This window comes from Lethenteron reissneri, chromosome 65, assembly GCF_015708825.2.
Source record: "Lethenteron reissneri isolate LAM-NWPU_2019-01 chromosome 65, ASM1570882v1, whole genome shotgun sequence".
Taxonomy (NCBI): Eukaryota; Metazoa; Chordata; class Hyperoartia; order Petromyzontiformes; family Petromyzontidae; genus Lethenteron; species Lethenteron reissneri.
The window spans coordinates 10,807,860-10,830,758 of record NC_083843.1 but is presented as its reverse complement, the minus strand read 5'-3'; the positions used below and the strand labels follow the sequence as shown (position 1 = coordinate 10,830,758).

Genomic DNA, 22,899 nt, shown 5'->3' with positions numbered 1-22,899 from the left:
TGGGTTCCTTTCTCACGTTACCCCCGTTACCCCCGTTACCCCAGCGTGGCGTTCACTCGCTTCCCTCGCTCCCTCACACCGTTGGCTAACGGCGTTCGGGAGACAGCCAGCGGCCACGTGGCAGGCCGGAGGCACAGACGTGGTCCCTCCTCAAACCTCTCCACACTGACCACGCGCTGTCTCTCTCCACCCCTTATAACACCTGGTTGCTCACGTGATGCCACGCAGCCAATCATCAGCCTCAGCCCTGGAACCTTCTAGATGTTCATCTTCTCGGTTCTTTCGGTAAAGTCACGTAGAAGGGAAGTAATAAAATAATAAAAATAAAACATAATACAATAATTCGCACGACAATTGGTTTTTTACCCTTCTATCTGGCAACAAAACTGGCACCTTTTTACAAGGAGTCATGTTTGCATAGACCGCAATACCTGCAGTCATAATACAAACAAAAAACATAACTCTGATAATGTGCACTGTCAGAGTTATGTTTTTCATCTTAAGATGTTTCTTGTTCGCGTTTTTGTTTTTTGTTTGTTGCATTTGCACCCGATTCAAGAGCCGAATGGCTCACAGGGCTATAACTAATAAATGAACTGAACTAAATGAACTGAAACATCCACCCACCCAACTTACCCACCTACTCACTCACCTACTCACTCATCTACTCACCTACTCACTCACCTACTCACCTACTCATTCACCTACACACTCACCTACTCACTCACCTACTCACCCACCCTCCTCCGATTCGCAGGGTTGGCTACGTACGGTGCCAAAGAAGTTCAACAAACATACAAACATCCACCCAACTTACCCACCTACTCACTCACTCACTCACCTACTCAACCACCCACACACCTACAATTAACACGGTTGGCTACGTACGGCGCCAGAGTACTTCAACATATGCACAATGAAAACCCTTAAAAGGCCGCGGTGGCTTTTTAAACCGCGGTAACGTCGCAAGCGGATAGACGGCACGTGGCAGAGGTCGCAACCGGGTACCCGATACCCGTACCCTACCCGATACCCGTACCCGGCCGGGTATGGGTACAGGTATCCGTTTGCGACCCTGGTGCGGCTGGGTACGGGTAGGCCGTGAGTCACTGGTGAGTAACTGTTTGTCACTCATTTCCCAACGTCTTATCTCTTCTCACAATTCAAGTTCCTAGAATCAACCCACCCGCGCCTGCAACGTGGCTTCATCCCAGAGGTCGCAATCGGGTACCCGATACCCGTACCCTACCCGGCCGGCTACGGGTAGGGGTACGGCCGGGTACGGGTACCCGTTTGCGACCCTGGTGCGGCCATGTACGGGTAAGGATTCAAAACCCGTTTGCGACCTCTGCCGTGCGAAAAATTCCCGAATGCCGAGTGGTCGCTTTCAATGCCCGCTTTTTTTCGTCCGCTGTCCGCAGGGCACGCTGCCGGTCCACTCTCAAGTCTGCGGCAACCACCAATACAGAGCCAAAAGCGGTTTCTGTTGCAAGCTCTGTCCCGCAGGTAACCAGATGGACGGGATGGACAGGGTGGGGGGGGTAGTCCTGACATATTCTCTCAACCTATTTTATATTTCGATTTAAAGCTTTCGTGACTGCAGGGATTCATCTTCTTGGTTCTTTCGGTAAAGTCATCGCGTAGAATTCAGACTGTCTTCTCGACAGACCTGTTCTTTTAATTCTAGATGTGAAGCTTTCGTGACTGCAAGGATTCATACTCTTAGTTCTTTCGGTAAAGTCACGTAGGTAAAAAATGAAATTAAAATAAATAGAAAATAAAATAATAAAAATCACGACGTTTCGGAGGCAACACAAGTCTCCGTCATCAAGTGGGACCGTCACAGCCAGATTTGCTGCATCAAGTGAGGCAAGGATTCAAGCTCTTAAATGTATTTAAGAGCTGGCATCTTGAATCCCTGATCTTCACCTGAGGACGACTGCTTGCATTGTGGCCGAAACGTCGTGAGAATTATTTTATTATGTTTAATTTTCATTGCAAGCTCTTAAATGTATTTAAGAGCTTACATCTTGAATCCCTGATCTTCACCTGAGGACGGCTGCTTGCGTTGTGGCCGAAACGTCGTGAGAATTATTTAATGTTTTATTTTTATTATTTTATTATTTCCATTCTACGTGACTTTACCGACAGAACCAAGAAGACTATTTTATATTCTACCAGCAGTAACTAATTTCACCAGCAGTAACTAATTGGAACGTTTTGTAACCCCTGCCTAAATTGGCTGTGTCTGGCAATGGCGGTAGTGACGGCTAGCTGGCTTAACGAAAAACACGCAACATTTATATGAAATGGGACCTTTTTTTGCCAGTATCAATGTATGAACAAATAAGAATATGTTTTATCCTTTCTGGCAATACAACAGGAGGTGTTAAGATGTTCAAGCAACAAATTGAAACCTTTTCATTTTTCGCGGGTAATGTTATTGGCTCTGCAAAAGCCTCGATTGCAACACAAGCAATCATCATCAGGTATAAATGAAATAGAAACACAAATCTAGTATACTTAGAAATGTAATGTAATACAACAGAGAGTCGGATAACATAACAGTCCACACCCTACCTGGTTGATTACGTTCTTCCTGAGAATGCTACATTTGAGAGAGAGATAAAACACAGAACCAGAGACATAGACAGACATATAAGTAGAGACAGATAAGTAGAGACATATGTCTGTCTATATGTCTCTGGTTCTGATGACGATTGCTTGTGTTGCAATCGAAACGTCGTATGCTAGTATTTAATTTAGTATTTTCTCTTTATACGTGACTTTACCGAAAGAACCAAAGAGTAATTCTTGCAATCACGAAAGCTCCAAATTAAGTTTCTACAAAGGCCTTTTCAATTAATTTACCTGAAAATAAATACCTAAATAAGCTATTAAATATACGTGAAAATTATCTCACCACTTTGCCTCACTCTCATCAACGTGTCTCTCATCAATTTCTCTCTCCGTCTCCCATCACTTTCTCTCTCATCACCACTTCATTTTATCACTCTATATCTCACAACGCACACGCTCACCCCAATGGGGACAAGGGTTAAAAACGCAACCGTTAACGTAACGTGCATTCCCATTTTTCTGCTTTCTCTCCCCCCTCCTTCCCATCTCCCCAGGTAGGTTCCTGGAAAAAGAATGCCCCACGCAAGGAAGCACGTCCATCTGCGAAGCTTGTCCCGCCGGTTTCTTTACGGCGATCGACAACTACTCTGAAAAATGCTTCAAATGCCAGCCCTGCGAATCAGGTGATTCACAACCATTCCTTCCGCCGAAACTGAGCCTTGTGGCAATTATGTAGGGAGCATCAACAGTGGCTAAGAGATGTTAACTACCTCGCCTGGTATGGAGGAGGTCGTGGGTTCGATACCGACCCTGCGAGAAGTTGTCCCTCGCCTGGTATCAGAGGTCGCAACCGGGTACCCGATACCCGTACCCTACCCGATACCCGTACCCTACCCGATACCCGGCTACCCGTACCCGGTCGGGTACGGGTACCCGTTTGCGACCCTGGTGCGGCCGGGTACGGGTACAGGTAGACCGTGAGTCACTGGTGAGTAACTGTTGTCACTCATTTCCCAACGTCTTGTCTCTTCTCACAATTCAAGTTCCTAGAATATCAACCCACCCGCGCCTGCAACATGGCTTTGTCCCAGAGGTCGCAATCAGGTACCCGATACCCGTACCCTACCCGTACCCAGCCGGGTATGGGTAGGGTACGGGTACGGCCGGGTACGGGTACCCGTTTGCGACCCTGGTGCGGCCGGGTACGGATACAGGTAAGGAATCAAAACCCGTTTGCGACCTCTGCCTGGTATGCAGGAGGTCGTGAGTTCGACCCCGACCCTGACGCCTGCTGCTGTGTATTTGTGGAGTTTGCACGTCTTCATTTCTCCCCGTGGTGGTCGCGTGGATTTTTTTCCGGGACCTCCAGTTTTTCCCCTCCACGTTTAGAATCAATGTCACGCGTGTAAGATGAAGTTAGTTGTACAGTCGACCCTTCTGCATCGCGACTTTCCCCATCGCGGTTTCGATATATCGCGGGGTCGGCACGAGAAATAAAATGGGATTTTTTTTTTGAGTTTTGCGAAAGCCGCAGACGACACACAAAAAGTGTAGTAACTCAGAAATGCATAAAATCTATGTACAGTACTGTATAAAATTGATGCATGTTATATTTGAACACCATAAATTTCCAGACAAAAATGTATAGTTACATTTTGTATAAAGTTTAAGTTTGCGAAAAGAACGCGAAAGCCAGCAGACGACACGCAAAAAGCTAACAGCGCCCCCCCCCCCCCCCCCCGGAGGTGCAAACAAAAAGAAACAACTCTGATAATGCATATCATTATCAGAGTTGTTTCTTTTTGTTTGCATTTTGACTGCTTGTGTTGCGGTTATTGCAAACATGATGCCTTGTATAAAGGTGTCAGTTTTGTACCAGTTGAAAGGGTAAAAACCTACTACTATATTTTGCATTTTGACTGCTTGTGTTGCGGTTATTGCAAACATGATGCCTTGTATAAAGGTGTCAGTTTTGTACCAGTTTAAAAACCTACAACTATATTTTGCCACTGGTAAAGGAGGTCTCATTGAGGCCATAGAAACCCGTTCTGTTGAAACCAGTGGCGGCTCCTGCAAAATCTCTCAGGGGGGGCAAATGTCTGGATGATTGATAAGGATAAGGTCCACCCATGCAATGAATAAATTAACAGCTTAAGCATGTAAAGGCAACTTCACTTCTTTAATATTAATGAAAAATAAAGTGACTCTTACAATACATCTTGTTTGTTTATATACTCACTATTAAAACAAACCACTCAAGTTTATTTTATTAAAGATTCCACTCGGTAGCGATAAATTATATTGTTGACTGAAACGTGCTTACGTATGATGACGTTAGCACGTATGATGACGTAAGCACGTTGGGGCTTGCCCTCCCGGAGCCATAGAGAATGCATTGGAGCGCCCCCGTTCGAAAAAAAACATCTTTCAATGTAAGTCTATGGGGCCACTTGGGGCGATTCTCAGCCGGAGTGAAATCGCCCCAAAAGAGGCGGTACTCCACAGAACGTGACATGACGCTGATTGGACTATATCCAGAGGCTGACAGTGACGGCTAGCGTGACTGTGGTTGAATGACATTGGTGGTGCGTCGCCCAATCGCCCTAATGAAGAAACCGCCCCTGGTTGAAACTGTCCCAAGTGTCCAGCGATCGTTGGTCACCTTTGCTGCGATGTTAGGCAATACCCCGATGCTGTGCTGTCAAATATCTTTTAAAAAACCAAAGTGCTTACCGTACCACGTCGTCGTCCACTCATTGACATGCTAATTTTTTCTCTGCCCCCTCCCTCTCTCCGCCCCCGCCCCCTCTCTATATTTAAGGCCTCGTCACAGAAACGACCTCTCTCTTTCTGCCGATACGTGTTCTCTCTCTGTGTGTCTTTGTGATGTCTGTCTGCTTGTGTGTCTGTCTATAGTTTTCTGGTTAGATTTTTGTTGCTATTTCTTTTATACCTGATGATGATTGCTTGTGTTGCAATCGAAACGTCGTAGTATGCTATTATTTAATTTATTATTTTATCTTTATACGTGACTTAACCGAAAGAACCAAAGAATAATTCCTGCAGTCAAGAAAGCTCCAAAATTGAGATTGAACTCATTTCCCACTTTTATGTCTCCAATTTTGACCGATTTTAAACAAGAAAAAACCCACGTGTGGTTAAAATAAACACTGTGCGGCTGTTGAGGGGAAGAAGCAAATACTGAATGGACAGATTCCCCCGTGACCGGTCTTGGGCCGCTGCTTGAGGAGACGTCCCTCCTTGTCATCGTCGTCCGATCTTCGGACAAAAAAAAAACTCCGATTGAGCAGATTTTGTCTTTTCAATTTAAAGCTTTCGTGACTGCAGGGATTCATCTTCTTGGTTCTTTCGGTAAAGTTATCACATAGAAGGGAAATAATAAAATAAAAAAATACAAATGTTTTTTTAAAATAAAATAAAACATTTATTCTAAAATGTTTAGTTTAAAAACAATAGTTGTTGTATTAAGTGTTTTGTTTACATTGTAAAGCGAGTTAAATAGTTATAATATTTAGTTAAAATTTCACTTTGTTGTGAGGTAAATAGCAGGAATGTGCAGTACTGTAATGTACTAATAAGTTAATAACTTAGTTAGCTTGCCTGGTATGATAATAAAGACAAATAGTTGCGTGGTTAAGTGATTTGTTTACATTATAAAGCGACTAAATTATTATTATTTAGATTTAAAGCTTTCGTGACTGCAGGGATTCATCTTCTTGGTTCTTTCGGTAAAGTCACGTAGAAGGGAAATAATAAAATAATAAAAATAAAACATAAAATACAATTCTCACGACGTTTCGGCCACAACGTAAGCAGTCGTCAAGGCGCCCTTCCTCCCCTAACCCAGCTTAAATATACGCTGCCAAGCTTGGTGGTGTTCATTCAGACGCTGTCTTTCCGACAGACCTGTTCTTCACCTGAGGACGGCTGCTTGCGTTGTGGCCGAAACGTCGTGGGAATTGTATTTTATTACATTTGATTTTTATTATTTTATTATTTCCCTTCTACGTGATGACTTTACCGAAAGAACCAAGAAGACACATTTTATCCGTTAAATCCGAGAACCGTTGAATGATCCGCTGAACCGAGGGTTTACTTTATCTCACAATTCCCGTCGTGAGGAGAAAAAAATCTATCGTTATAGAACAACGGGCTGCAATGACAACGACGATGACGGTGGTGGTGGCGGCGATGTTGTCAAACCCCCTGCTCCCCTCCTTTTTGCTTTCTTTCCCCACCGTCCACAGACGAGGTGGAAGTAAGTCCGTGCAGCGCATCTTCAGACAGGGTCTGCACGTGTATGCCGGAATTCTACAAACCGGAGGGTGAACACTTTTGCAGGCCACAGGCCACCACCGCAGGTATGCGCATACGCACGGAGGACTTCTTTCTCACCGTACGTAGCCAACCACGCTAATTGGAGGTATGTGGGTGAGTGGGTGGGTGGGTGAGAAATTTGGGTAGGTGACTGGATATATGTAGAACTTCTTTCGCACTGTACATAGCCAACCGGCTCACCCCAAAAACACGTATCAACCCCCGAATAGGGCCACTGTGGCTAGGAGATGTAAACTCCGATTTAAAGCTTTCGTAACTGCAGGGATTCATCTTCTTGGTTCTTTCGGTAAAGTCACGTAGAAGGGAAGTAATAAAATAATAAAAATAAAACATAATAAAATAATTCTCACGACGTTTCGGCCACAATGCAAGCAGCCGTCCTCAGGAGGTGAAGACCAGGTCTGTCGGGAAGACAGCGTCTTCAGAAGCTGTCTCCCCGACAGACCTGGTCTTCACCTGAGAACGGCTGCTTGCGTTGTGGCCGAAACGTCGTGAGAAATATTTTTATATGTTTTATTTTTATTATTTTATTACTTCCCTTCTACGTGACTTTACCGAAAAAACCAAGAAGATGTAAACTCGCTTGCCTGGTATACAGGAGGTCGTGGGTTCATACGCTGGTGCAGCCCCAACAATGACCGATTCACAAATGGCCCCTCCTTTTTAAACGGGCGTGTTTTTCTGTGCATGTGTGCGTGCGTTTTTCACAGATGTCCCAGCATCTGATGGATCCACCCTTCCGATTGCCATCGGCGGTGCTATTGGCGGCGTGTGTCTTTTAGTCGCAGCACTGATTTGTTTTTTCCTGATGAGGAAACGCCGGCGACGCGGTAAGTACCTCCCAATTTGTGCGGTTGGCTATGTACGGTGCAAAAGAAGTTCAATATACATACTACACTGCTATACATTACACTATACAATAAACCACTATACACTGTTAAATTTCGATTTAAAACTTTCGTGACTGCAGGGATTCACCTTCTTGGTTCTTTCGGTAAAGTCACGTAGAATGGAAATAATAAAATAATAAAAATAAAACATAATAAAATAATTCTCACGACGTTTCGGCCACAAAGCAAGCAGCTGTCCTCAGGTGAAGAACAGGTCTGTCGAGAAGACAGAGTCTGAATGACTATACACTGCACTGCTACACACTAAACTACTATACACACTACACTATACAGTACACTACACTAGACATTAAACGATACACTACGAGTCTGCGCAGACTTGTCGCAAGTCGCCTCGGTGTCGGTAGCAGTCGTTAATCGTTTGTGGATACGAGTTTTTGTCGTTACTGTGGGGGGTTTAACTGACTCAGAAAGGTCATAAAAGTCGGGGCTCACCTGTATACTAAATTGAAAGCTAATTTCTTTAGAACTGATTTTTGTTGTTGCGTTTAGTTAGTTGTTCTTCCCCCGCACCGCCGATTAGCGCGGCTGGCTATGCACGGTGCCAAAGAAGTCCAACATGCACACGTAAAAAAATGTTCTGACCCCGTACCCCATACTGGACATCTTTGAAAAAGTACTTCATAGCTCATCGGATTTCTCCAGGATGGAAAAATGATTTCCGATTCCAGGGATTCTGAAATGCCCTTTCTCTTCCTCTTGTTTATCCACAGCCATTCCAGTAAGTTGCAATATTCAGATGGAAAATGTATCCGCGAGCAAGCGAGACAACATTGTCAACAACCAAGCACAGCATGAGCCGCTCCTTCACAATGTCGTTTGCAATGGGACCGTCAGTCAGTTGGTAAGCAATCCAGCGATTCCCCTATTGCGCCTGCATGAGAATCAAGCAGAGGTCGCAAACGGGTTTTGATTCCTTACCCGTACCCGGCCGCACCAGGGTCGCAAACGGGTACCCGTACCCGGCCGTACCCGTACCCTACCCGTACCCGGCCGGGTACGGGTACGGGTAGGGTACGGGTATCGGGTACCTGATTGTGACCTCTGGGATGAAGCCATGTTGCAGGCGCGGGTGGGTTGATTCTAGGAACTTGAATTGTGAGAAGAGACAAGACGTTGGGAAATGAGTGACAAACGGTGACTCGCCAGTGACTCACGGCCTACCCGTACCCGGCCGCACCAGGGTCGCAAACGGGTATCCGTACCCGTATCCGGCCGGGTACGGGTAGCCGGGTATCGGGTAGGGTACGGGTATCGGGTACCCGGTTGCGACCTCTGGAATACAGGTAGTCTCCGACTTACGATAGAGATGCGTTACGACGACCCCATCGTAAGTCGAAAATATCGTAAGTCGAAAATGGCCTAGCCTACCCAGGAGTCTTAAAGAATGGTGATAATTTAGCAAAACAGAGCAATTTACAGTACCGTACTGTATAAACTATATGTATTTATTAATTACAATATTGTATTGCACAGTAAAATGTAAAGTAAAAAAAACAACGTAAATTCTTAGCCTACCTATATGAACTGCAATTTCATAGAAAGTTTTTTTAGGAAACAATCCTATCTGCTATAAAAAAAACGTTTAACATGCATTGAACGTATCATATCGTGGTAACCTTAAAATGAAATTATTAAAGCTACGTATCATACATGCATTCAACGTATCGTAACGTATCATATTGTACTGTACTCACCAAGATTCGCACTAACACTAAGACAACTTAACTCCGTCGACCGCTGGTGAGAGTGAGAGGCATCACACAAGGCGGAAGATGCGTGCAGTACATCCCGGCAGCGTCCCAACGTACAGTATCGTACCTCGTACGCCGCTGCTGCGTTTGACTGCCGCGCAAAATGTAAAATATTTCACAATCTTGTCGTATCACTATCGCCATCGTAAGATCGAAATATCGTAAGTCGGACCATCGTTAAGTCAGGGACTACCTGTATGCGTTTCCCTCGTCACGTGCAACATTTCTCTCGTTATAACGCGACGAGGGATAACATTCCGCAGACGGGTCGTGAATGTCAAATTTTAGCGATGATCTTTATTGGCTCTACGGAGAAAACTCTACATCTTCGCAATGAATTACCTAGAATTAAATCTAGATTTGAAGCTTTCGTGACTGCAAGCATTCATACTCTTAGTTTTTACGATAAAGTCACGTAGGTAAAAAATGAAATAAAAATTAATAAAAATAAAATAATAAAAATCACGACGTTTCGGAGGCAACACAAGTCTCCGTCATCAGGTGGGACCGTCACAGACAGATTTGCTGTATCAAGTAAATCTGGCTGTGACGGTGAGTACTGTTAAACGCTGGGGATGTCAACACTCGGTAAAGTAGAATAGTACCTGTCAAATAAGATGGTCCAAATATGCGTAGTTAAATCTTTTTTAAATGGTTAATAAGATCTTTCCAATGATTACTCAGTTTGTACCCATCATCACGGTTGAAGTTATGTTGTTTTTATTTTGGTTGCCTTGCCCTAATCTTGCATTCATGGTTGAACGACCGGCAGCAATGTATGCACTTATGCAATTTGTCCTTTACACCATTGGAACCTCATTTGCCAGTAAAAATATGATAATTGGTTTTTTACCCTTCTATCTGTATCTATCTTGTAAAAAAAGGCGTCAGTTTTGTTGCCAGATAGATGGGTAAAACACCAATTATCATATTTTTACTGGCAAATGAGGTTCCAATGGTGTAAATGCTTACCCTGAGCTCTCATACTCTGATGGTGCATTGTCTTTGAGTTGTGCGCCTTTTGGCGTCATCTGGTCCAACCCATGTGAGACTAGGCTCTAAGGAAAGCTGTCTCGGGTGTGAAGCAATCAACTTCAAGGACAGTGCATACATTATCAGAGTAATGTTTTTTGTTTGCATTATGACTGCAGGTATTGTGGTCTATGTAAACATGACTCCTTGTAAAAAAGGTGTCAGTTTTGTTGCCAGATAAAAGGGTAAAAAAACAATTATCAATTTGTCCTTGTTTATGTTATTTACTGTTTGTTGACTTGATTACCATTTACGATAATTTGCACTCCTATCAGTTTTTTTTGTGTTTGTCGTTGTAACTTGCTGACCCCCGCCACGGTGGCTAGGGAGATGTTAACTACCTCGCCTGGTATGGAAGAGGTTGTGGGTTCTATCACCTGACCCTGACGATGCCTGCTGCTGTTTATGTCAAGTCTGCATCTCCATCTCTCTCCCCATGGTGGTCGCGTGGATTTTTTGTTTCTTGCCTTCCCCATTCACGGGGGGGGGGGGACCTCAACAACGTCCTTCATCATCACTTGAAGTGACACGCAAGGCACTTTTTGGACCTGCGTGCTGGTAACCTTCAACAACGAAGCTTGGAAAGCTAAAAGGAGTTCAAAAGAACTCGGATAAAACGCATCCTTGTGAAAGACCTGATGCAGAAAATTCCCAGGGTTTTGATCTCCCAAGAAGCTGATCATGGTCCACACCCCTAAACGGCATAATCCAATTGCACAAACCACAACATTAGAAGATGACGCGGATACCCGATGCACAAATGGAAGATTAAAAACTCTCCAGTGGTAGTGTGGCTACCGTTGGTCATCCAGAGCAGGGAGCGTAGTACAATATTTGATGACGCAATAACGCCCCGATCCACAAATACGAAGTTAGACATCATCATGGTGATGATAATACTACAGTGATACCTCGGTTCACGAACTTAATTCGTGAACTGACTCTGGTCCTGAACTGAATTGGTCGTGAACCGAGGCACATTTTCCCATAGGGTTCAATGTAAATCCGGTTAATCCGTTCTGACCTTTTTTTTTGGTTTTTGAAGCACAAAAATATGAAACAAATTACAATACACATTAGTACTGTACAGTATAGTAATGTATAAAGACAGAACACTAACCTTGCTTGAGATGACTTCAGTAAGCACTCAAACGGGTGAACTGTACAATACAGTAAGTACAGTATTGTACAGTACAGTAGTACAGTACAGTACTGTATGTGCTAAAAAGCACACCAAAAAGCAAAAAGTCACTGAAAGTGTCTTCACAGTACTCACAGTACTTCTTTCTGTGTCTCTTCTTCTCTTCACGATCTTCCTACAGGAAGTCACGACCATGTGACAGCCTGGAAATAGCATTAAAATGGCCGCAGCTCCTGTTCGTGAACCGAAGCGGAGTTCGTGAACCGGAGCATATTTTTATGAACTTTTCTGTTCGTGAACCGAGTTGTTCGTGAACAGAAGCGTTCGTGAACCGAGGTATCACTGTACTCCACTTGCTACTCCTGACGCGGTTATCTGCTGGGCTTGACCACCTGCATGTGACATTATTGTAGTCGTTTGTGTGCTTTGCATCTACACCGGCCGTACGACTCAAGATCGTCGCTTGTGCACCACTGTCTCCGATTAGTAAGAATGGTTCTGGCGATTTTCTCTGCATAGTTTCGATTTACCGCAGCTCTCGTACGTCGTTTTATCCCTCAGGTGCAACCAACTGACTATTCAAGATATAACATACCCGTCACAGGTAAGTAAAACAAATTTAACTTGACAGTTATTCCGTCGGTATTCGGAAAGAGACACGTTTTGGAGATGCTCGTGTGAAGAGCAAATTTCGCCGATGATGTTGGCTCGACGAATATCGTACGCGCAACAGCTGTCAGATGCCTTCTACTAAAGCTTTAGAGAAGTTCTCTCTCTCATCTCTTTTTCTGATGACTTTATTTAATCGCTTTAGCTCTCATCGCTTTATCTCTCGTCATTCTCTCTCTCTCATCACTTTCTCTTTCTCTCTTGATGCAGCAGTTCCAAATTCCATTCGCGGACGGCCAAAAAAAAATTGCGGATAGCCAAGTTCTCAACATTCGTTCCGGTCGTCTCAACCTCTTACCACCGGCCCCCCAACAAAAAAAGGCGGCCATTTTTTGACAATACTGTTTGTGGCAAGAGTTTCACCAACTCAAACGCATTTCCCCTTTACAGAGGAAGACCTCATGGAAATCCACAAGGCTCGAGCCGACAGCTCAGCGGTGGCCTTCGTGAACGTGATGAGGAACGCCGGTCTTTCGGAAACAGACGTTGAAAGGATCCAGCACGATTACAAAAACAACGTAGAGGAGCAAAACTACAAGATGTTGTACAAGTGGTTGCAGGTGAAGGGTAGGAAAGCCACATTTGCCGCCCTTCTAAAGGCTATGGATGAGTGCCGTTTGCACAAGCTGAGTGAGGACTGCCAGAAGAGGTTTGACGAAATACTAAAAAAATACGCCAAAAACGATGATGATGATGACGAAGATGGTTAAAAGGGTGCGGTGTATTTCACAGAATAAACTAAACAAGAGAAAACACAAACTGGCATCTCTCTTTAGCTGTGAAGCTGAACCAAAGCACCATTTTGCAGTGGGTGTGTTACGTGGTGTTGGAGGGAAAAAAAGCGGAGGACCCACGAGGAAAAAATCCATGCGACCACCACGGGGTGAGAGACACGCATTCAAAATATATACCAGCAGGCGTCAGGGGGTCGACCTCTTGCATACCAGGCAAGGTAGTTAACGTCTCCCAGCCACCGCGTCTTGAGGCCGCAGTTTACACGAGCTACTTACCATTGTGGTGGTAGAGCAACGGGGCTAAACTGTACTGATGAGCCGTAATGAAGGTGAAACCGGTATGAGCACCGTTGCACATCGGAGCAACATGTAGGAGGCTTTCGCGACAAATATAATTCGTAATAAAGGAGTTTTTCATGGGTTAGATGGCGTAAATATAAATGTGGTCTCGTTAAAACACAGCCGCCACCACCCGACAGCCAATCGGTAAGGGGTTAGTTGTGTCAACACAATTCTGGCAAATTTCCCAATGAAGCTGTTGGTTGTTGTAATGACTGGTGAAACGTCACACACCAGCTGACTCGAATTGTAAAAAGTTGTTGTGCGTTTACTACTCTCCAACACACACAACAACCGGTTTAGTGCACCAAACTAAGTAAACTAAATTGAATGCCTTTGTGTTGATTGGTGGTGGCGGTAGTAGGTTCAACGGCACGCATTTATATTTAACACAATCTAATCCAAAAAATATATACCTTCACTATGCAGGAATATATTTGTGTCGCCGAAACTGCAATGGGCGTGCACAGGTTAGCAAGTCGCACGCGCGGATGCAGGCGTGCGGGTGGGATTGACCCTGGGCAGTCCCTCCACCATCATTCCCATCAGGGGCAGTTATAAAATGAGGCGTACTTTATGGAAAATTCAGCGAAAGTACTTGCGTACGTTGACCTTCTTTGGGTATCGTATGTAGTCAACCACGCTAATCGGGAGGTGGCGGGCGGGCGGGCGGACAGGGACAAACCGACCTTTTAGCAGGATGTCACGTTGATCGATTTCCAGCAGAACATTGCACAAAATTGTTCCAAAAAAAATGTAAACCTCGCTAATTCAACATTCCAGTTTTACAGAAACAGATTTTTTTTTTATAATCGATTTTTCATATTTGCCCCAGTGACAACTTGGATTTGATTGGCCACGATTGGTCTAAGGACACGTGCACGTTGAACTTCTTTGGCGGCGTATGGAGCCAAACCGTGCTAAAAATAGGGAAAAACTACAAACACGAAGAGCAGGTCTAAAGCTCTACCCGAAACAAACGTTCAATATGACGATTCCAAAACTGGAGTTGTATAAATCGGTGCCATGCAGCTTATTGCGGCCCCAATGTGCATCCGGTCTGCAGTTGCCATGTTGCCTCACTGCCACAACATTTGAGGTCAAAACATTCTCCCCCTTTTAAAATCTGGGAACTCGGAGAGGGGTAACCGGTGTGAGTGGCCCGGAGATGTTAACTGCCTCGCCTGAAATACAGGAGGTCCCTGCGGGTTCGATCCCGACCCTGACGATGATACTCTTAGGTTTTTTCGGTAAAGTCACGTAGGTAAAAAATAAAATTAAAAGTTAATAAAAGCCAGATTTGCTGTATCAATACATATCAATACATCAATATCAATACATAAATACAGCAAATCTGGCTGTGACGGTCCCACCTGATGACGGAGACTTGTGTTTTATTTTTTACCTACGTGACTTTACCGAAAAAACCTAAGAGTATGAATCCTTGCAGTCACGAAAGCTTCAAATCCTGACGATGATGCCTGTTGCTGTATATTTAGTGAGAGGTTACCTCCCTCGCCTGGTATGCATGAGATCGTGGGTTTGATCCCGTGACCCTGATGATGCCTGCTGCTGCTGTTGTATATGTGGAGCCTGTGCGTTTCTCTCTCTCCCTGTGGTGGTTACTGCGTGGATATTTTTTCTTCCGGTTTTCCTCTTCCACGTTTAGAATCAACATCTCTGCGAGTTTAATAAGAGCATTTGGCTGCTACTCTGAATATCCACTCGAGGATAAGCCACTTGGTTGAGTTATCCTTTGTGATGGCTGGGTCACTACTGAAAAAAAGTCACGTAGCTCAGTTGGAGGGCGGGGAGCCTTAAACGTTAAAAAATGTTTATAGTTTTAGGTTTGACTTTCATGCCTTCCTATTAAGTGGCAGTGGACGATGTCACCGTTTGCGAGCACAAAAGCCGCCTCAAATATTTAACCCCACACTTTTTCTCCCGGTCCCATTACGATGACGTACGTCATATAACTTTTATCAGTATACCGAGGGCTAGTCCCACAAGGACGACGCGACAGCGTGCATGTGCGCGCGTGTGGCACAGTTCTTGGCGCCGGCTATTGTTGTGTGACGGGGCGTTCCGTGCCACTACGCTTCTCTCTGCGGTGAGTAACAATGTCTTAGAAAACTAAATAAACTATTTATATTTTACTAACGCTATTTATATTTTAACACCGGAGCCCGCTGGCCAGTAGGGAGGGGCACGGGGGTCAGAAAGTTACAATAAACAATAAATACCCACACAGCCACCCTGCAAACTTGCAAGACGTCATCGGTAATGGGAAAGGGGGTTAAGTATTTTATGATTATCCGGGGCAAACGGATGCTGTGGTCCCTACCAAAGCTGAGGTTGCTGGCTTTGTCTTTGCAGCCGATTCTCCATGAGATGAGGGTTATATGGGAGGCAGGGGTAAAATGGGAGTTCGGCGATTAAAGAGTATTTGGATACTGCTGTAAATGCCCACGTGTTGATGATATCAGCCACTTCTCGTTGTTCTGCTATCATTTGTGATTGCCTAGTCGCTTCTGAATAAGAGCTACGTCATAACTCAGTGGGGCCCCACACCTGGTAAAATAACAAGATTAGTTGCATCATGGGACCTCCTTTGCCAGTACCAAAATATACTAATAGGGTTTTTCACCTTTTTTCTGGCAACAAAACTGACACCTTTTTGTTGCCAGAAAAAAGGGGCAAAACCCTATTAGTATATTTTGGTACTGGCAAAGGAGGTCCCATGATGTAGCTGCTCACCCCGAGCTCTCATTACTCTGGTAGTGCGTTGTCTTTGAACTGTGCGCCTTTTGGCGTCATCTGGTCGAACACCATATGAGACTAGGCTCTAAAGAAAGCTGTCTCTGGTGTGGACCAATCAGTTTCAAAGACAATGCATAAATGATCAGAGTATTGTATTTTGTTTGCATTTGACTGCAAGTATTGTGGTTAATGTAAGCATGATTCCTTGCAAAAGGTGTCAGTTTTGTTGCCATAAAAAAGGGGAAAAACCCTATTAGTAAGATTAGTTGCGTTTAATCCATGGGTCTCTAGGTATTTGGTTGCTGTAAATATTCACGTGGTGATGATTATATAAGCCACTTCTGGTTGATTGTCTATCATTTGTGATGGCCAGGGCGCTTCTGAAACCGTTAACTAAACATGTACAATAATCGAATACAGGGAAGCCCTCGCTTATCGCGCAATCGTGTGGAACACCGATTCGTTACGAGCGCTCTTTTGTCCTGGAGATTATTTAAACCAATGTTTAAGAAAATAAAAAACGAGAAAATAAAAAAATCTACAAAGCTCTTACGAACGAGGAAACGTCCCCCCCACCCCGGCCCCCATCATTCACTCAGCCAATGAGAGTGAGGCATGACTTCAGAGCCAACCAGAACCCCACTACCACCCCCACCACTATTTGATTATCACGATTTGTGGTAGCGATTATGTATTAGTACAGTTAGAATGCACATAAGAGTACAGTACATATGTAATAATAATGAAAACAATTCTTATTCATGAGATTAGTTTCCTACCTGTATTATTATTGGCACTTACCGATATCCCACATCGAAGCCCTCGTATACAAATCGCTTGTACGAGATAAATAACGCCAAGTTGGAACGCTATGCCCCACGTGCACAATGGATGCCACGGTGGCTGGGGAAATGTTAATTCCATCACCTGGTATGCAGGAAGTCGTGGGTTCGATCCCGTGACCCTGACACCTGCTGTATATTTGGAGTTTGCGTGTGTCTCTCTCCCCATGGTAGTCGCATGGATTTTTCTCCGGGTCCTCTGGGTTTTCCCTTCACATTTATAAACATGCGTTTCTAAGACTATTTGGCTACTGCAAATTTCCATGTGATGATAAGCCACATCGTTGAGCTGCTAGCGTTTCTTATGGCAGGTCGCTTCTGAAAAAGCTCGGTAGTGCCTTACTTGGTAAAATAAGAACTAGTTTATAGTTAAGTTTATAGCAACCCTGCCCCCCCCGCGGTAAGCGCCGATTTCAGTTAGCGCTCCCATCTCACGGGAACGATGAACGAATGCGTCGAGTAGCAGCACTAAGCGAGGTCTACTGAAGCTGCACAATTAATAAATAATGTCGTTGGAAACATGCTAATCCCCACACTCACAACGGTATAGTGACACCCTGTTAGTGCCGATCTCGGCTCGCGCTCACTTCTCCTGTAAGGAACAAACAGCTTTGCGAGTAGCGGTGCTAAGCGAGGTCTGCCTGTAATCCAGACATTTTTAAATCCTTTATATTAACTTCACTTGCTTGCGCGCTTACGACCGTGCAAATCTTTCGGTCGTTTTTTAACCCACTTCCCGTGATCCAATCGAGCTGACATTTTGCACATCGACTCGTTGTGCGTGACAATTTATTTTGGTAAAACATTTTTTCCAAAATTTTCCACTTTTTAGGAATGTTTTTTTTCATATTTAATTTAAAATACCAATGTGATAAAAATGAAACTCTTACTCAAGAAAAACAGAAATAAATAATAAAATAAAACCGATGCCACGCATATAAAGGATTTATAGTGAAAAACTTTGTTTTTACGGGTTAATTTTTTTATTATCCAAAAAAAAAAACCTCATCCGCGATATTTACATCGTAATTTATGTCAAAATCTGTGTGCGCCGGTTCATTCGCAAATCGGATCAACCGCACGCGCGGATAATCGAGAACCTAAATGTATTCTGTTTGAGAGCGATAATCCGATCGTGATGGATAAAACACGAACGCTTCACGTGATGTTCAATGTCTCATGATTTAAATGTCGCCAGATGCTCTCTAGAAGATGGTGATTGCTTGCGTGCAACATTTTAATTTTTTATCGCATCGTGTATCATATTCAGCAAGGCAAATGTTTTCCTGATAAGTTTTAACGAAGAGTATCACGTATTTTATATATGGGACGTATGTTTTACCAATATCAAAGTATGAAAAATAAAAACAGGTGTGGTTTTTACCTATGTCGGGCAATAATAAAACACGAGTTGGTGTTAAACACCAAAGACACACCTATTGCAAGGCATCAAAGTCTGCGTGAACCACACATCATGATTGTGGCAAAACATGCACACAAGGATGCTCTAAGACAAATAATAACTAGCCTTTTGCCCGTCCAAGGACGGGTTTATTTCAGTAAATCTGAAACTTGCAACCAAGACCGCGACGTGATATTCATTGCATCAATTCGTGTGCAATTTGTAAGGCCGCGGTGACACAGACTTATTTCATTTAAAGGTTATAATCCCTTGTTCATCATGACATCCTTTTTACTTCTATGTCTCAATAGCGTTACGGAGATCGCATGACGCGAGGGTTCTGCCTTTGTAGTGAGGGTTGTAAGTTGACGCTGAGGAGGGGGGAGGAGGCACCTCGCCCCCCCCCATGTGGAGTGACGTCACTCCACGTCGGCCAGCCCCCCTCATTAATAATCATGAACAGGTGACGTCCTCCACAGGTACCCCCGTCATTAATAATCATGAGCGGGTGAGGAGTGAAGTAATGTGTGGAACACACAAGACATCCTTGGCTCATCATAGTAGTCAATGATGCATGCGTTGTCTTTGAAACGAATTGGCCTAAACCAGACGGCATTGTCTCTGCACCACCTGTGTTAGTAGACGAGAGAACATCGCCAAAAAGGCGAACAGCACAAAGGCAGAACATGGACAGCTCGCGTTGAGCAAGTTATATCTAGAACTGTTTTATTGCCGGAAGGGAATAAAAACCTATTCTTATTCATCACATATTTATTCCAAAATCCACGCAAATGTCACATAAGCCTGTAGCCTACAGGTGCCAGTGGTAACCACTTCAGTTTCTTGCGTTGTGCTGTGATAAATGGGTGCCGCGGTGGTTGAGATGTTATCTCCCTCGCCTCGTATGCAGGTCGTGGGTTCGAAAACGACCCTGACGATGCCTGCTATTTGGAGTTTGCATGAACTCTCTCTTCCCCCCCGCCGTTGTGCGTGTGGCTTTTTTTCCCAGGCACCTCCGGTTTCCCCATCCACATTTTTGAAATCAACTCCTCTACACGTTTAATGTACATCAAATTTGCCACTTTCAATTTCCACGCAATAAGCCACTTGGTTGAGCCGTAATCATTACGTGATGGTGACCAGGTTGCTTCTGAAAAAGAGCTACATAGCTCAGTGGAGCCTTACCTGGTAAAATATAAAATAGTTCATAGTTGAAAAAAAAGTTAAATCTCCACATGATGAATTAATAATTTCGATTTCAAGCTTTCGTGACTGCAGGGATTCATCTTCTTGGTTCTTTCGGTAAAGTCACGTAGAAGGGAAATAATAAAATAATAAAAATAAAACATTATAAAATAATTCTCACGACGTTTCGGCCACAACGCAAGCAGCCGTCTTCAGGTGAAGAACAGGTCTGTCGGGAAGACAGCGTCTGAATGAAACACCCCAGGCTTGGAGCGTATATTTAAGCTGGGTTGGAGGGGGCAGAGCGCCTTGACAAAATAATTCACATGATGAATTAATAGTCCGAGATGTCGCACTGCCACCAGCCATCGAACTGGACACCTCGTTCATTTTCCGTTTCGTGGAGAAAGTGTCCCCAACATCTTCCGTAGAGTGTCCGGATATCGATTCGAGGAGGGCTAGATCTGGCAATGCCAATTGTGCACAAATCCTGGCTCAGATGAGGGGACAGTCGATGCACAGGCAATGTAAATCAAGCATACCTCTGAACCCATGCGGTTTACCCGTATTCTTGTACAGGGAAATTGAGTTTTCGGGTCCATACGGTGCACAGCTGTGCCGATACGGGCAAAAAAAGTGTCTGTTTAATTGTGTTTCTCCCTTGTGATGCGACTTTGTAGGATGAACGTTGAGATGTATAAAGGGCACGGGGTGACCAATAAGGTTTGAATTGGTCTATAATAACTGATAAGTGCTTCAATCTTGATTTGAAGCTTTCGTGACTGCAGGAATCCATACTCTTCTGTGCTTTCGGTAACGTCACGTAGGTATAAAATAAAATAAATCACGCTTGTTTTGCGCCCGAAACGTCGTGGTTTATTTTATTTTATACCTACGTGACTTTACCGAAAGAACCGAAGAGTATGATAAGTGCTTTTTTTTAGTTAGATGATTAGGACTATTTGGCCACTGCGAGATATTTCTATTTGAAGACTCCACTCGGCTGCGACCATTCAAGATAGCCACCTCGCTTCTGAAAAATGAGCTGTGTAGCTTAGTGGAGCCTTGCCTGGTAATACATATTATATATCGATAAGATGTTTTTTTTGTGTGTTGGATTAGATCACGTAAATATGTGTCCGATTGTAAATGTCGTAGCGGGTTTGCTCTCCAACACAACCGGTTAGTGCTGAACTAGTATACTACACTATAAACTAGTGCTGTAACTCGTAACTAATTGGCACGTTCTGTTTACGTGACAAACCCTTTACTAATTAGCTGTGTCGGGTTTAATATATGCATTTATATGTATGCGATTTAACCCAAAGAAACCCGCATTTATGGATAACATTAGTCTAGAAAGCCCTACTATGTGTTAAATAGATGTAACTCTTAGGTCACTAATGTATCTACGTAAGGAAATGTATAGCAGCAGCTAAACATTCTTATTGGTGCCGAGGAACTACTCCCCTGCTCTCTCCTCCCTGCAACCCACATTGAGTGATAGAACATTTTGGCTTGTGTGTGTATAGAGTTGTTGTAAACCCCTAGAATCATAGTTCATGATTGTCTCAATGCTGGATTTCTGATAGCCGTGTTAATTGTACGCCCTGTGTTTGTTTTATTAATGTTTTTAAAAATAAAGATTGCTTCATTAGTTGTTCAACTGTGGTTCACTCACGTGGGATGCTCCAGTTAGCGCGCGGTTGGCTGCATACTGTGCGAAAGAAGTTTTACGTATGTACAACATAATGCAGAGGGTTTTTTAGGTAAAATTCTGCAAATATAAATGTGTGTCATTAAACCCGCCATCACCCGACACAGCCAATTATTAAGGGGCTTGTCACATACAAAACGTGCCAACTAGTTACTAGTTCAGCACACCGATGTGTTGGAGAGTAAACCTACAATAATTGGAGTATGACACATTTATATTTATGCAGTCTAACCCCGAAAAAAACCTCCCATGGATATTGGTCGTGAAAGCCTTCGTCTTAAACTACATAATGGTGGTGATGGTGGTGGTGATGATGATGAGGTGCCTGCATGATGAGAAAGTGGGGGATTCATCTTCTTGGTTCTTTCGGTAAAGTCACGTAGAAGGGAAATAATAAAATAATAAAAATACAACATAATAAAATAATTCTCACGACGTTTCGGCCACAATGCAAGCAGCCGTCCTCAGGTGAAGAACAGGTCTGTCGGGAAGACAGGTCTTCAACGCAAGCAGCCGTCCTCAGGTGAAGAAACGTTGTGAGAATTATTTAATATTTAATTTTTATTATTTCCCTTCTACGTGATTTTACCGAAAGAACCAAAAAGATGAATCCCTGCAGTCACGAAAGCTTTAAATAGAAGTGGAGGATGTTGACGGTGGTGATTTGTGATGGTTGTGATGGTGTTGGTGATGATGATGTGGCCGTCTGGAACGCTCTTCCAAAATTAGGAAGCCACTGGCAGCTATCATACACTTTTAAATAATCATCATCTAGATAGACAATTAATTTCTTTATAGGACTACCAACTACCAGGTAGTCCTCTACTTACGATGGGGATGCGTTACGACGACCCCATCGTAAGTCAAAAATATCGTAAGTCAAAGACGGCCTAGCCTACCCAGGAGTCTTAAAGAATGGTGATAATTTAGCAAAACAGAGCAATTTACAGTACCGTACTGTATAAACGATATACTGTATGTATTTATTAATTACAATACTGTATTGCACAGTAAAATGTAAAGTAAAAACAAGGTAAAATCTTAGCCTACCTATATGAACTGCAATTTAATAGAAAGTTTTTTTCAGGAAACAATCCTATCTGCATCACACAAGGCGGGAGATGCCTACATCCCGGCAGCGTCCCAACGTACAGTATCGTACCTCGTACGCTGCTGCTGCGTTTGCCTGCCGCGCGAAATTTAAAATATTTTACAATTTTGTCGTATCGCTATCGCCATCGTAAGATCGAAATATCGTAAGTCAGACCATCGTAACTCGGGGACTACCTGTACTCCGTAGCATTTCAACACTACCCATATAATCAACACTGCCCATAGACTCAATACTACCCATAGACTGAACACTACCCATAGAATCAACACTGCTCATAGACTCGACACCACCCATAGACTCATCACTACCCATAGACTGAACACTACCCATAGACTCAACACTGCCCATAGACTCAACACT

At 43.8% G+C, this 22,899-nt stretch overlaps 2 protein-coding genes across 9 annotated transcripts in view; one reads left to right on the top strand and one right to left on the bottom strand.

Annotated features, from left to right (window-relative positions):
* LOC133359591 (tumor necrosis factor receptor superfamily member 6-like) overlaps positions 1-21,365 on the top strand; it is a 65,671-nt gene extending 44,306 nt beyond the window's left edge. Inside the window, exons 2-8 of the mRNA XM_061578044.1 lie at positions 1,422-1,506; positions 3,135-3,263; positions 6,849-6,962; positions 7,650-7,769; positions 8,564-8,694; positions 12,339-12,381; positions 12,837-21,365. Coding sequence (XP_061434028.1) covers positions 1,422-1,506; positions 3,135-3,263; positions 6,849-6,962; positions 7,650-7,769; positions 8,564-8,694; positions 12,339-12,381; positions 12,837-13,156 — 942 coding nt within the window. The 3' untranslated portion in view covers positions 13,157-21,365. The remainder of the gene's footprint in view (positions 1-1,421; positions 1,507-3,134; positions 3,264-6,848; positions 6,963-7,649; positions 7,770-8,563; positions 8,695-12,338; positions 12,382-12,836) is intronic.
* LOC133359594 (membrane-anchored junction protein-like) overlaps positions 1-22,899 on the bottom strand; it is a 56,093-nt gene that overhangs the window by 22,469 nt on the left and 10,725 nt on the right. The gene's annotated exons all lie outside the window — the stretch shown is intronic.